Raw genomic sequence first — 16,292 nt, 5'->3', positions numbered from 1 at the left:
GTTGTCGCTGCGGCGACTACGCTATGTGTTGGATTTATATACAGAGAACCTTCTCGCCGAAGGCACACTTCTGGTTGGGGCGGTGCACTTAGGGTGCAGTATTATTTGGAACGTAGTCCAACAGTGATGTATGACAAAGTCCGTATGAGTAGTGATGCGTTCTTGCGACTAAGTTTTATCCTTGAGGAAAGGAGCTTACTGCAACCAACTGTCCACCTAAATGTTGATGAGCAATTATTTATATTCCTAACTATATTATGTCAGAACCAAACTAACAGGGAGGCACAGGACACTTGGCAACGATCTGGATCGACGGTGTCTGAGTACTTCACCAAAGTTCTTGTGGCGGTATGCAAACTGAAGCAGGACTTCATTTTACATCCAGATTTCCAAACCGTTGACCCGCACATCATTGCAAGTGGAAACAAATACTCGCCGTGGTTCGATGTATGTTCGGTAATGTATATTATTTACTGGTTTATAATAATTATTACGACTTCAATATAACCAACATAACATTTGTAAACTATGAAGGATTGTGTTGGAGCACTTGATGGTACTCACATCCCATGTGTTCCCCCTCGTGAAACTGCTGAACTTTACAGAAATAGGAAGGGGTTTTTTTCACTTAATGTGCTTGCCGTGTGCACTTTTGATATGAAATTTACGTACATGTTATCTGGATGGGAGGGTTCCGCACACGATGCGCGAGTATTAGCTGCTGCTTTAGAATCCGCACGCAAAAGATTCCCGACACCGCCACCAGGTCAGCCTACAATGATTTCTTATATGTACACTGACATTTTCAAATACTTCATCCGTACGCTTATTTATTAATTAATGTACGAACAAGTGTAGGAAAATTTTACCTCGTCGACTCAGGGTACGCTAACAACGGATGCTTCATGGCACCATATCGGGGGACAACGTACCACTTGCAAGAGTATAGGGCTCGCCGTGAAAGAGGATTCCACAGTGAACGTGAGCTTTTCAACTACACCCACTCTTCGTTGCGTAATGTCATTGAAAGAACATTTGGTGTGTGGAAGGCTAGATTTCGTATTTTGAGAACCATTAATCGTTACCCCATGACCAAACAAGTTATGATTCCAGTAGCGTGTGCTATAATACATAATTTTATCCACATGTACCGTAATGGGGACAGGCTATTGGACCAATACTCACAAGATGGCGTTCCGGTTGCAGACATTGATCCACCGAATGTTGATGAGGACATTAACGACAATACTAACCATGAGGGTCAACCATTGGATTCTAATGCAGAAGTTGACATGAATGCTTTAAGGGATGCAAGGGCGCATACAATGTGGGCAGTGTACCGGCACCGTCGTGCACGCTAATGCCCTCGTTCATTGTTGTCTTTTTAAACTTAAATATGTATTTTTTGCTGTCTTTTTGAACTTAATTAAAATGAAAACTGAGCTTGTACTTGTTATTTTTATTATTTTTTTATTTTTGTAATTACAAGTAATTTATTACAATAAAACATAATAAAGGCGGAAAAATAAAAAAATTGTAAAAGAATTGAATAAAATTGTAGGAGGAGAAAAAATGATATTCACTATTCACAACTCAAGTTTTATCACAAACAAACACAAACTCAAAAAATTCTTAACTCAAACCATAACTCAAGTATACACAACCAAACGCAAACTCAAGTTACAACTTAAACTCAAGTTACAACTTAAACTCAAGTTATAACTCAAATTCAACTCAAATTCAACTCAAAAACTTAACTCAAAAATACTTGCAAAAGAACAAGCCCTATGTTTTTCCAACTAAAACAACCACTTATGATATGAAGAAAATTGAGGGAGATAATTCAACTTTATAAGAGGTTGGATTTCCACCTTAAAAGGTTAGCCTATTATGTAGAGTGACCCAATATCTTTATATGCTAGTAATTATATTTTTTATCGGAAATAGTAGAAAATAGGCCAATATGAAAAGCTTAAGGAAGTATATAAGCCAACTTTTAGTTATAGAAATTAATAGGCCATAACTTGTCAAGTTATGGTTCATAACCAGATAAGTTATAGACAAACTTGTCAAGTTATGGTTCATAGCCAGACAAATTATGAACAAAAACCATGATTTATGGACAATAACTTGTCAAGTTATGATTCATAACCAGACAAGTTATGGACAAAAACAGTAATTTGGCCTATTTATTAACTTATGTAAACTATTGGCCTATTAATTTTAATTCATCTCAAGTCTTTGCCTATTTTCCTCTTTCTCCCTATTTTTATTTAGATGATGTGATACTGGGATATTTTACTCTTCACACTCTTCTCATTTATTTTTATTTACACTTCGAGGAAATAATTTAATTCACCAAGAGAAACGTGAACTCATGTCTAGGAAAAACAAGAACTAACCAACGCAAGATCGATGATCATCAATGTCTTCAGGAACAAGTACATCAAAATCACTCACGGTCCATTCTGCTGTCTCTCCCCTGCTACTGACATAGATTTCTGTTCCAACATTTAATGACGTCCATACTCGCCTTGCCGGTTCTGTTCCTGGGTCCTATCCAATGCCATAGTTCATATCACAGTGCGCCAAATCAATACAAGGGAGACAAACAAAAAACAAAAAGAGAACAAACAAGAAAAAATGTATTGTGAAAACACCAATTGATGAAACACCATGCTATTTCTCTTGTTATAGTAGTATTGGCGTGTTGTCACATGTGTTGTGATATGATCTTACCGTCAGTAATGACCGGCAAAGGTCCTCATGAAAATTATTAATGCAGCTTTCAGGAAATATATGACCATGATGGCATGACATGTATATACCTGGTAGAAATACAACCGACTAGAAAGGCCTCCGACGTCAAGCTCCCAAGTCCTGGAATCTCCAATCCATCCATCTCCTTTCTTCTCGGGATAGCCATGGACAGCCCATTCAGGGTGTGGAAGAATCTGCACCAGTTCCTGGGCTTGTGGATTGCTATATGGGTCACAGATATCATATGGTTTTCCCAACAACTCAGCATTCCCAGGGCTGCAGTAGAGATGAAAAGCAGAATATGGAAACCGAGATGTATCATTTCTGTATATTATCTCCCCACTCACAGTCACATGGTAAGGAGGGCAAGAGACTAGGTTATCTGCCCGGCACCAGCTTGTGGTTGCTGGGTTTATTATCATTTCACTGTATCTGGTCACATCCGTGATGACATCCCCATCACAAGGCTTTCCATTGTTCTTCCAACAGCTTCCTATGTCAAGTAGATAGAATTGACTGTTGGACCCTCCTCCGCGTTTGACGTCAAGTGTCAATCTTACTTTGAAATTCGGAGACACTGGCAACTGAAAAAGCATATGAATGCATGAAAGGAACCATTATCAGTCTTAAAAAGACTCAGTTAAACAAGATATTGTTCGATAACTTGATTCAACATAAAACATATGATTGGGGGGTAAAATTTTTTTTTAAGTACCAGAAAGAAAGAATCAATGAGAAAAAGCCAACCTTTTTCATGATGCCACGACCACTATAATGGTAACCACCATTAAATCCTTCAGTTGCATCTGAACGCAGGTACAACATAAGCCAAGGATACTTTTGAGACGTCGTCAATTTGTGCGAGAAAATCCAACTTCCTGTGCTCAAGTTCTTTTGCCATGAGACCGAGAAGTATGAATTCTTCCTCACACCTTCGCTTAAGTCGGCATCTAGCTCATAAGTTCCATAAAATCCTCCAGTCAAGGAAACTGCTTGGTCCCCAGAAGAAAGCAATCTCGAGTAATTATGAAAGATAAGCGGCTGATTCATACACCCCTTTCCAAAGCATGGAAAATTTCTGTCAGTCACAATTTTGCCGACTTTTTTACCGTTTTCGGGGCAAAGTGTAGTGTTCTTGTCAAAGTTCCCATTTTTAAGCATAATCATCCAAAACTGCCATGGATCTTGGGAGTCAGGTTCCTCACACAGAGAACCAAGATACAGCTCCTTTTCCACGGCGTACATGTCAGGGTCGGTGTATGGTTTGAAATCCAATATAGGAAACTCATCACCAGCTCCTAAGACATTGTCTGATTCTTTTACTCTTTGACGCACATTACATCTGCTTCTTTTCTTCTGAATGGTGTTGTCCAAAAGAACTGGTAGTTGAGACATAAAGGGCAGGAAACATAAGACACTGACGAGTGCAGAGAAGGCTAACTTTATCATAATTTAGGTACTTGATTGGTAATCTAAGACTATATGAACATAGAGGATTAAGTAAGGTTCATTTTGTAATAACGTGTACCAAACAGTACAATGTGTAGAAGAAGATGCTTGTCCCCACATAACGTAGGCGAATAACGCAGTAAGAATATGTGTCACACTGAAAACATTCCATAAGCTATAAAATATGTCTTCTATGATCTAAGAAGCTGAGAAAACAGAGTACTGCATATGGACAACAAGCCCCAACGAAACAGCAAGCAATCTTTTTTTTTTTTTTTTGGCGTGCGCGCTCTCGAAAACAAAATCCACATTTTATTCAATTTCAATTGAAAAGAACACCAATGTGAAGGTCTCATGTCATTATCTTGCTCAACTAAAAAAATGATAACAATAAAAGAAGTGTGTGAATGTAGTGACAAGTGCTTAAGAATTCTGTTGCAGATAAAATTGAAATTTTATTCCCTTTTTTTTCCTAATAAGCAAATTAACTAACCAGGCCACTACAGTCTAGGATCATCAAGTGAATTGCAACCAGATTCAAAGATAACAATCTGCTTCCTAATCTCTTCAATCCAATTCTCCTCAACCCAAACAAATAAATTAGCAAAATCCTTTACCACTTCACAAGCCACATGGGTTCACTCCCTATCATAAAACCATCTCCAATACAATACTAATGTGAATGCTATATTTGGCACTAAAAAATGTGAAAAAAAAAAAAATCATAGTTGATATGCCATTCTATTTTTTGCTCTCATGTATAATGTTCATATGCTATATCTACTTTTTGTTATAATTATAACCTTTATAATCTTAAAAAAAAAAAAAAAAGTAAGCTTTTAATTATAAGATAATTAGAAAATAACAATGTTGCAATAATTATGTGAAGACCTAAATACTTCAACCAATAGCAATTAAGTACCAAAATTTGACATATGCTATACCAAATGACACTAAGTATATGCCAAATTTAGCAAGTGACTTTTCTGCTCAAATACTAAAATTTGGCACTGACAATCTAATTTGGCATCGTATGGGAGATGCTCTAATTGCCTAGTTCCTAAAACTCAAATCTTTTTTTTTCTCTTAATAATTATAATTCGCAATTCTGTCGTCGTTGTTTTGATGGTTCTTAAAGAGAAGCACGTACCTGCAGAGGGGAAAGAAGGGCAATGCAGATCAGCACAATCAGCCAACCGAGGACTTCCCATGTTGGGCGCTTCAACTCCAACTTCATTGCAGAAATTCCAAGCTTCCAAACCAACTCTCACATCGGAGCTCCTCATTCCCGGGTCTCCGATCGCCGACACGTACTTCTTCTCCGACCCACTCTCCAGGGCTATGCACACGCCCACCACATTGACTTCGAACATCTCGAAAACGACAACCAGGACAGCAAACGACAACCAACCCAAGTATACGCAACCCATCTCTGAAAAAAACAAAAAACAAAAAACAAAAAACAAAAAAAACAAACAAACAACGGAGTCCTCGAGAGGACCGGTCGAATGAATATGAGCAGCTGGCTCTTCCTTTGGTTATTCTTCCTACGAGATTTGAGGAGAGAGCGCGTTGGTTACACGCGACGCGAGAGCGGGAAGAGAAGGACGGATTGGGAGGTGGGTTTTGGTCGGTTTGGTAAACGAAGCCATTAATTATAGATATTCGACATTGGCAAGATGGAGAAGATATCATATGATGACTAATATAAGCTGTGCTTAGACGCAAAGACTAATGACATGAGTGAGGGAGTATTGCTGACTTTACTGTGACATGTTGATGTGGATAGGGCGGAGAAAAGGAAGTAAAAAGAGGAATGAAGACGTTTTATTTTTTGGGCCGAACGGCAACTAAGTAACATGGACCTCTGATGTCATTTCTCAATGGGCCTTGGAGCCGCCCTATATATGCATCGAGACCTTTTTATAGGGAGAAAGAGGAAAATAAGTCAAAGACTTCAGATGAATTAAAATTAATAGATTAATAGTTTACATAAGTTAATAAATAGGTTAAATTACTATTTTTGTTTATAACTTGTCTGGTTATGAACCACAACTTGACAAGTTATTGTCTATAATTCACGATTTTTGTCTATAACTTGTCTGGCTATGAACCATAACTTGACAAGTTTATCCATAACTTATCTGGTTATGAACCATAACTTGAAAAGTTATGGCCTATTAATTTCTATAACTAAAAATTGGCGCTGTGCTTAGACGCAAAGACTAATGACATGAGTGAGGGAGTATTGCTGACTTTACTGTGACATGTTGATGTGGATAGGGCGGAGAAAAGGAAGTAAAAAGAGGAATGAAGACGTTTTATTTTTTGGGCCGAACGGCAACTAAGTAACATGGACCTCTGATGTCATTTCTCAATGGGCCTTGGAGCCGCCCTATATATGCATCGAGACCTTTTTATAGGGAGAAAGAGGAAAATAAGTCAAAGACTTCAGATGAATTAAAATTAATAGATTAATAGTTTACATAAGTTAATAAATAGGTTAAATTACTATTTTTGTTTATAACTTGTCTGGTTATGAACCACAACTTGACAAGTTATTGTCTATAATTCACGATTTTTGTCTATAACTTGTCTGGCTATGAACCATAACTTGACAAGTTTATCCATAACTTATCTGGTTATGAACCATAACTTGAAAAGTTATGGCCTATTAATTTCTATAACTAAAAATTGGCCTATATACTTTCTTAAGCTTTTCATATTGGTCTATTTTCTACTATTTTCACTTTTTATATTGAAAAAGCTTGACAAATAAACTTTTATTATTTACTCTTAATTAATATTTTTTTAATAAAATAATATTAATTAAAATTTTAAGATAAAAATTTAGGGCCCATTTAGTTCGCTGATTCGAGTTTTTAATTCGAGTTGAGATGTGACTTTATGTGAGAGCTTTTTACTGTAGTAAAAAAGTTAGATGTGATTATTTCTGAGAGTTTTTTACTATAGTAAAACTCGAATTCTAAACTTGAATCGGTGAAATGAACGGGACCTTAAACTATACATTTTTAAGAGCAAATTCAACAATTTTTTTAAAAATTAAATAATTTAAATACATATTTTTAGAAAATTACACTCTCAAAGTTAAAGTGTTTTTGTTTTTAAAATATCATTTATATAGCTTATTATTTAATTTTGATTTTGTAGTTTTAAAAATAAGGTCTCGTTCATTTAATTGATTTAAGTTTCGAATTTAAATTTTGTTATAATAAAAAATTATTAGAAACAGTCACATCTAATTTTTTATTATAGTAAAAAATTCTCACATAAAATTACATCACAACTCAAATTAACAAACTAAATGAATCTTAAGAGAAAATTTTATTTTTAATATCTTGTGTTATATCAAAATACGAATTTAGTATCTTGTGTTTTCAATAATTTTATACAAGTACCTAAACGTTTTAAAAAATCTTTTTTTTACACTAACTTCCTTTTTTTTTAGAGCTGAAATGTCAAAATTACCCTCTTCATTAATTAATTGTAAACGAAAATTTCTAAAAGCTACATATGAAGAAATTCAATTTAAAAAGACACTCAGATCGTCTGCAAAAAGAAAAACAAACAATTGAGATCAGATTTTCTTCTTCACCAAATCTACAAACAATGGTTGTGTTTAGTATTGATTTTAGGAGAGAAAAAGCACTTATTGAAATAATAAAAATTCTAAAAGCTGTTCGGTAAAATTTAAAGTAATAAATTTTTGAACAATTTTATCTGAATCTGAAGTTAAAAAAGCAGAATCAGCCTAAAGGTTGATTCTCCTTTTTAGCTTATGCGGGAATCCCTTGTGAGTTTAATGAAATTTTTTTATTCCCCATTTTACCCTTAATGAAATCTCAAATTTACCACGTATTAACACTTGTTTTGAGCTAGATATCTTTCACTGTAGTTTGAGCTCTCTTGAAACTCTTCTCGTCCAATCTCTCTCGTCCGATCTATCTCTTCTCCTCTTCTCCTCTCGTCCGATCTCTCTCTTCGTCGGTCTCTCTCTCCGTTCGCTTGTCTGTGCTCGTTTGGTTTCTCCTCTGTGCGATTGTCGATTTGCCGGTTTCTCTCTCCGTTCGCTGGTCTGTGCTCGTTTGGTTTCTCTTCCGTGCGATTGTCGGTTTGCCGGTCTCTCATCTCCTCCTCCGACTGCCCATTCTCCTCCCATCAGATCAAGAGGTAAGCCTCTGTAACTACTCAATTTTTTAGTGCGGCTCTGGATTTGCTTCTGATTTTTTGTCCGCATCTATTTTAGGTTTTAGGGTTCTGATTTTTTGTGAAAAATTTGGTCGATGGATTTTGTGAAAAATTTTTCTTTCTCTGCTATGTAAACCCTTTGTTTGGACCGGATTCTTACTCTATTTTATGGGTATTCACATACTTGGATTATAGTTCATAGATATGGTTATTTAAGCATTTGAATCATTCATGCATATTGTTCCAAAAACTGTGTAGAAAAACTTTGTTTTTCATCTGCTCTGTGAAGAAAAACTGGTGGTTAACCCTTTACCTTGAATCAGCTTTCATCCTAACCCTTTAACCTACCTTCATGACAAATTATGTGTCACAGGCATATTGTTCCAAAAGGATGTAGATCTTTTTTGTGATTTAGAAAGTGTTTGTGCTGTTTATCGCTGGATTGGTGCTCAATTTTGGCTAGGGATTGTTGGAAGTTTAAGCTAGGTCATGACTCGTGACAAAGTTTTCTTGTTTAATGGGTTCTGAATCTGGGGAAAGAAGTAATTTTTTTTTAGATTGTTTATAGAATTATTGTTCATCTAGAATGGGTTTTGATATATGTAGGTCAGCTGGTGAAATTAGCAATCTTAAGCCCTAGCTCTAGTGCAGGTTTCATTTTTTTTTTCATTTGCTTTTTTGATCTGATAAAGTTGGACCAAACTTCATTAGTGGATGACTGTAATACTGTATTACAGCTAGACCTATATTTTATTTTGCCCAAAAAATTTAAAATTTAATTTTAAGTGTATCCTAAATGATGCATCTGCTATAATTTATGGTTTATTTACTTCATTGCAAAAGTAGATTATCAAGAAGGCTTTTTTTTTTTTTGGGGTAGGAGGCTGCTGCTCGCCTCGAGGAGATCAAAAAGTCAATTGAAGCAAAAATGGCTCTTCGACAGAGCAATTTTAATCCTGAAAGACCTGGTTAGTAAATACTGATGAAGTTCTAAAGTTCTATTGTGAAAATTCATTATTGGCGGGATCTTGTAAAGGGTAGTAAAAAAATTCCTTCTAATTGTTATGTTGATAATGACTTGACACGCAGACAGAGGACTAACTGCTGAATCGTTCTAATTGTTATGTTGATCAATAACTTCACACGCAGACAGAGACTTTAGTCTCTTTTCGTGATGTTTGTATTTGCGAGATGGTCTTCTTTAGGGCCTTGGTTCATGGGATGATTTGAGAGAAGTAATTGAAAACTTCTTCTTAGGAGGTGTTAAAACATGGCAATGTCTTTTCCTTTCATAATTGCGAGATGTTTGTATATTTTTATTGTATACATTGATTACTCACTAATGCTCATTTTAATTGTAATGAGAATTAATTCTTGTTGGTGCTACTGCTGTCGAAGACAAATTGCAAAAAGGGGTAAATAAAGCCTTGGTCTTTATGTTGTTTTGTATATTTTATTATATTTCCTTATTAGTTTGCTTCAAGTTGGTTCCTGTTTGCCTTTCTTTAGGTGCCCCAGTGCATAGAAAATGTAATGAATATTTTGTTTGCATGTTGCAGATATGCTTGTAGTTTGCTCCGACAGGGCATGAAGCAGATATGCATAACAACAACGAACTCAGACACGTTAACTCAAGATAGCAAAGAGGTACATATTTCTTTAGAAAAATATTACAGGATTTTGCTTTGAGAAATATGGTTTCATTTCAGGTTACACTTTTTTGCTTTTTACCAATGATCAGACTTCAACTGTTCCTACCAAGTTTTGCAAGAGAGAGCACAAAACAATTACACAACTCGAAGATAAGTTCTCATTGGTGTACAAGAAGGTCAGGCCACCAACTAGGAAGTTGAAGACTACATACAATGCATCAAGGCTCAACTTGTTTATGTAACTTGGTCATTTGACGATCAAGCTTTTAAGAGAAGTTAAAGTGAGGCTATTCCTGGATCTTTTTGGTAGAAACCTCTTTTTTGGTCCTTTTTTGTTATTTTATCGGATATTTTGTTATTTGAGCATCTTTGAACTCCAAGTTGGTTTAGTTTAAAGGTTTTAAAATTTTTGTTTGCTTACTAATAACTCTACTAATATTAGTGTCTGGATGAAATATCATTAAACACACTTTTGGTGTATGGAAGAAAAAATTAAAAATTTTGAAAGGCATGCTAAATTATTCATTTACGAAGGAAGTGAAAATAGTTATTGCAACAATGACACTCTAAAACTACATTAAGAAGCATGATAAGCGTGATCGACATTTTCAAAGAATCGAGGATAATCTAGATGATTTCGTTTATGAAGAGAATCAATCAATTTTTTCACGACTTAATTCTTTTCATGCCTCTACCAGTTTTTGAACATGGAATTTACATTTTTGTTCAACAAATTGATTACTTATTAATGCTTCTTTTAGTTGTAATTATATTGTGAATGAAGAAATGAAAAAAAAAATTAATTATCATAAATTTATTGTTAAAAAACTCAAAATCATAGCATTATCTTTTTTTTTTTAAAGTTAAACAAGTATTTTTAAATATTAAAAATAATTATATATATTTAAATTTCATACCATGTCTATTTTAGTCATTTTACACACCCACAACACTTCAACCTCAAAATTTACCAAACCCTATTATACTGATTTTAGAACCATCACAGCTACTATAATTACAGTTTACTAAACACTCAGCTGCTTCTTGTAATAGCTGTTTTTTCATTCAGCACAGCTAAAAGCAATTTTTTTAAAATCTATAGCACTACCAAATTAAGCCAATATCGATTAGCAAAAAAAATCTATAAACAATATCAAATACCAGCTAAACAAAATCTGATCAGATTTTCTTCACCAAATCGGCAAACAATATCGATTAGCAAAAAGATCTATAAACAATATCAAATACCAGCCAAACAAAATCTACAAAGAACAAGATCAGATTTTCTTCTCCAATCTCCACCAAATCTGTAATCATCACTCAACCAAATCCTACCCATTTCCATCCACTGAAAAGCTCAATCAAGAAATGATTCCAAATAAAGAGTAAAAGAGAGATCTTTACTGTGGTAGATGAACTGTTGTTCGCGATGGCGATTGGGTCCAGACGAGCGTGGGTCGCAACGAGGTTGGGCTCGCCGTGGCCGAAAAGGAAGGAGAGCGCGATGGGGTGGGTTCAAGCCCGCCGGTGGCTGCGTCGCCGGGGCTGGCCTCGCCGGTGACTACATCGCTGGCGCTGGTCTCGCCGGAGAGAGGAAAGAGAGAGGGGTTGGGTCGTGATGGGGACGGAGAGGGGGGCTAGGTCGCGATAGGGAGAGAGGGGGGCTGGGCACAATGGTGGTGGGCTCGTCGGGGCTGGGGTCACCGGAGCTGGGTCGCCGGCCGATAGAGAAGCGAGAGAGCCAGATTGTGAAGAAAGAGGGAGAGATAGAGATGTCAAATGGGCCGGGCATGGACAGCCCGGCAAAGCCCGTAATAGTGCCGGATTCGGCACGGCCCGTTTCACTACTGTTACTGGTCGTCCTGGCCTGGCACGTGTAATGGGCTAGGGCTGGGCCTCAGCTTCTTAGCCTGCGGCCCAAGCCCGTGGAGGCCCGCGGCACAACCCGTGGAGGCCCGGCACAAGCCCTTGTTCGGCCCGGCACAAGCTCGCGAAACGGCCTGTGAAACAGCCCCAAAAAAATCCTCTCCTGGGCCCTTCGCGGGCCCAACGGGCGGCACGTGATGGGCCTCCCGTTTGGCCCATCACGGGCTTCCCGTTTGGCACGTGACGGGTCTCCTGTTAGGCCCGTCACGGGCCGCCTGTTGGGCCCGCGAAGGGCCTAACGGCTAGAATTTGAAAATCCACCCTAAATCCTCTATAAATACCCTTTAATTTTACCCTAAATCTCACACAACAATTTACTCTCAACTTCTAATGTCACTCTCATTCTATCTCTCAATTTGTCTCTTTGATTTTGATTCTAAGCTTTTTTTTTCTCACATTCAATCATTTTCTTGCTCTTTCATTTATAAAGTTCAAGTTCAATCAATTTTCAGAAAATGACCGCACCAAACTTCCCTGATTTCACTGCTCTTCCTAAGCTTAGTGATGAGGCATTTTTTAAGGAAGAAATGATGCCTCCCAACCCCACTCCCACTGAACTAGAAAATGCTCCGGTGGATAATGCTTCAGTGCACAATGAGGAAGCTAGAGAACGCAGCAGGGGAAAAAGACCGCGAACTTCTCCGGCATGGCAGCATTTCACAGAAGAGCCCCGACTAAACCTAAAAACAGGTGAAATGGAAATTCGTGCGATATGTAAATATTGTAAAAAATTACTTTTCTAATAAAAATGGTGGGGATACTAGTCATCTGGATAGACATTGGAAAGTATGTCTACCATTGCACCAAGGTGGGAGTGTGGACTCCTGCCAACAAACACTATCACCCAAATCACAGAGGTTACAAAATTTTACATACGATGCACAACGTGCTCGTGAGGCACTAGCTAAATTTCTAGCTAGTGCCGAATTGTCGCTTTCTTTTGCAGATGATGCGTTGTTCGAAGAATTCATCCAGACAACCTTCTGCTCATAATTTAAACGGGTAAGTAAAAACACAACTCGTTCTGATTGCATGAAAGTGTTTTATGCAATGAGACAATCTCTTGTTGATAATTTTAAGACTTTTAATGCTACTGTCTCTTGCACTTCTGATATGTGGGAAGGGTGCAATAAAATTGGATATTTATGTGTCACATCGCACTACGTTGATGACGATTGGGTTTTACAAAAAAGAATAATTGGTTTTCGTTTATGTCCATATTCTTATAATGCATCATCTATTTTTGGTACAATAATGGATATTTTTGGGTTTTATGGGATAGAAGATAAAGTTTTAACAATTACTTTTGATAATGCGTCAACTAACACAGCTGCAATTAACATGTTTAAACGTAGTTTGAAACCAGCATTTGGGGAGAAATTTTTCATCATCGATGTGCATGTCACATAATTAATTTAGTAGTTTAGGCCGGAATTGAACATATATCAGCTAATCTTACAAATATTAGAGAATCATTATCATTCATATCTAGTTCTGGAGCTCGGCTCTAAGAATTCAAACAATATTGCAGGAACAGTCTGATGCACCTAAGAAAGTTTCCAACTGACGTGAGACATAGGTGGAATTCCACATAAATTAAAGTTAAAGGCAGCACTCCCGTATTTGCAGCTTATCATGACATACATAAATAGTAATAACAATCAAATTTTAATTTTTGATCCTGATTGGCAGATTTCTTAGTATTTTTTTTTAATTTCTAAAAGTTTTTTACAAGGCTATTGAATTACTTTTTGGAGTTTATTATCCTACTGCACATTTAGCTTTACATCAACTATTTAATATTTCAAAAATATTTTCTTATTATAGGGATACATAACTTTTTGGAAATATAATTAAGTTAATGAAAAATAAATTTAAAAGTTATTGGTCAGGTTGTCCTATGTTATATGCATTGGCAACCATTTTAGATCTTAGGTGCGGAGTAAATGAGACTGAATCATTGATGACTGCTATCGCAGAAAATTTAGAAATAAATATGCAACTAACTATTACTAACACTAAGAAAATGTTAGAAAAGGTTTTTAGTTTATATGAAGTAAAATATGACACAGGTTAAAAAGAACAGGGAACTTCGATGTCAACTAGCAGTTCGGGGCCTAAAGGATCGTCGTGGAGTTTCTTGAAGAAGAAAGACAAAACGGCAGGATCGTCATCAACACAAGCGTCTACCGAACTAGTAAAATATTTTGAAATAAATTTTGTAATCGATGACGACAAACTAGACATCTTATAGTGGTGGAAGAGCAAGACCGATCGTTTTCTAACACTGTCCGTAATAGCTCGTGACATTCTGACAACTCCAGTGTCAACGGTAGCATCGGAGCAAGCTTTTAGCGCAAGCAACCGAATTCTTGACGAGAATAGAAGGAGAATGCATCCAAATATCTTGGAAGGGCTAATGTGCGTTAAAGACTGAAAATATGCCAAAAGATGAAAACAACAATACACAGATGATTCAATGTAAGAATATTTTTCTAACTTAGAAATAACATAATCTTCTGGAAGCACTTAGGTTTATAATTTACTATTCCTAGCTACTGCACTCTTTTTTCCTTCGCTAAGGTTTTATCCCGATCTCCCCACGAGTTTTACTTAGCAAGGTTTTTAACGAGGTAGTCATTTATGTGTACTTATTCATATTATGTCAATTCAATAAAATCACATCTTTTGGGGACATATGATATATTTTTTTAATTAAATTTAAAAAAAAAATACAAGGGCCAGGGCCGGCCTGTGAAAGGCCTGGGCCTAGGCCCGGCCCTGGCCCTTATGGACTAGGGCCAAGGGCCTAGACCGGGCCTGAGTTTTTCTTCTTAGGCCCGGCCCAGGCACGGCCCTGCAGTGTGCAGGGCCGTGCCAGGCCCGTAATGGGCCTGGTGGTGGATGTGACGTGCCGGCCCGGCCCGGTACGTTTGACACCACTAGGGAGAGAGCAAATTATATTTGAGTTTTTATTATTTTTATTGGAGCTTTTATTATTTTTATGTTATGGTTTTTTAAAATATGTTTGTGAAAAAAATATATATATTGGGTGAGTACATTTGACCTTTCATATCTCAAAAAATGCCTCCGGATACAATATAAAAAATTTCTAAAACGTCAAGATATCAATATGAAATTATCAAAAATATGATGTATCAAACTCATATTTTAATGTAACACATGATATTAAAATAAAATTTTTCCTAAATTTAATTTTATAGGCTTCCAAGACAGAAAACACCCTTTAAATTGACTTATCATATTCACATTTTGATTTCTCACAACTAATGTCCATATTTTACTCTTACTGTTATTTTTTTTATAGAAAAAAACATCATTAAAGATATTCATAAAATATATTCATACTTTAAGTTGTTTTCTCATACTTTGTAATGTTGAACATATCTCCATCAAAATTGTAATGTTGAACATATCTCCATCAAAATCTTCACTTTGTATATCGTCATTAAAAATATACATAAAATATTTTATATAATGATATAATATTTAATTTAATGAACGTTCTAACATTTGCAGTAGTGTTGTTCTTCTTTTGTTTAAACATATATGCTTTAAATGTTTATCTAATGCATATGTAACTATTACATATAATGATAATCTTTAATTTCATGATACTCTCCAGCATTTGTACTAGGGTTGTTTTCTACCTATTTTTATAACTAAATTGTCATTTATTTAATGATATTGCGATTATTTTAATGAAACAAGTCCTTTGTTATTAGTTTTCAATTGGGGCAATATTTAATGATAATGAAATTGTATATACGTTAATGAAGTTGCATTGTTATTTTTTGTATGTCATCATTAAGTTAAATGCAACGTCTTTATGTTAGTGATTCTTAATATCTAAGGTGATTTTTATAAATCTCTTTGTTAGAGGTTTATATTGGTAGAATTTTTTTTTTAATGAAAATATTTGTAGAAATTTAGAGAAATCAGATTATTTAAAAAAAATTAAAATTTACAAATATTGCTATTATCAACAACACGTCTTAAATTGGTTAATTTTTGATTTAATGATATCTCAATTCCTTTAATTTTGAGATTTATTTTTTTTTTAAAGGTGGATATCCCACGAAATATGGAAAAAAAAACAACAACAACAAAAAAACCAACATCTTGATTACGTGAAAGAAATAAAATATCATTATACAGTCGATAAAATAATTATATTATATGTTATTTAAATATCATTATACAATTAAACCATGTGTGAAATATTCTCAAACCTAAGCCTGTAAGCCATATGTGTTATTAACCCTTTTAATTTTG

The 16,292-nt window shown here is 35.7% G+C and overlaps 1 protein-coding gene across 1 annotated transcript; it reads right to left on the bottom strand.

The window, feature by feature from the left end:
* Nucleotides 1-2,218: 2,218 nt before the first annotated feature.
* On the bottom strand, nucleotides 2,219-5,926 carry LOC21397442. Its single transcript, XM_010101806.2, has 4 exons — nucleotides 5,360-5,926; nucleotides 3,508-4,139; nucleotides 2,829-3,344; nucleotides 2,219-2,556 (listed from the first exon to the last, which is right to left on the bottom strand). Exons 1-4 carry the CDS (start codon nucleotides 5,637-5,639, stop codon nucleotides 2,398-2,400), a joined length of 1,587 nt encoding a protein of 528 aa, XP_010100108.1. The 5' UTR covers nucleotides 5,640-5,926; the 3' UTR covers nucleotides 2,219-2,397.
* Between the last annotated feature and the right edge of the window lie 10,366 nt (nucleotides 5,927-16,292).

Source organism: Morus notabilis, unplaced genomic scaffold, assembly GCF_000414095.1.
Source record: "Morus notabilis unplaced genomic scaffold, ASM41409v2 Scaffold396, whole genome shotgun sequence".
NCBI classification, from domain to species: domain Eukaryota; kingdom Viridiplantae; phylum Streptophyta; class Magnoliopsida; order Rosales; family Moraceae; genus Morus; species Morus notabilis.
Note: the sequence above shows the minus strand (reverse complement) of the source record. Positions and strands in the feature narration are given on the sequence as shown.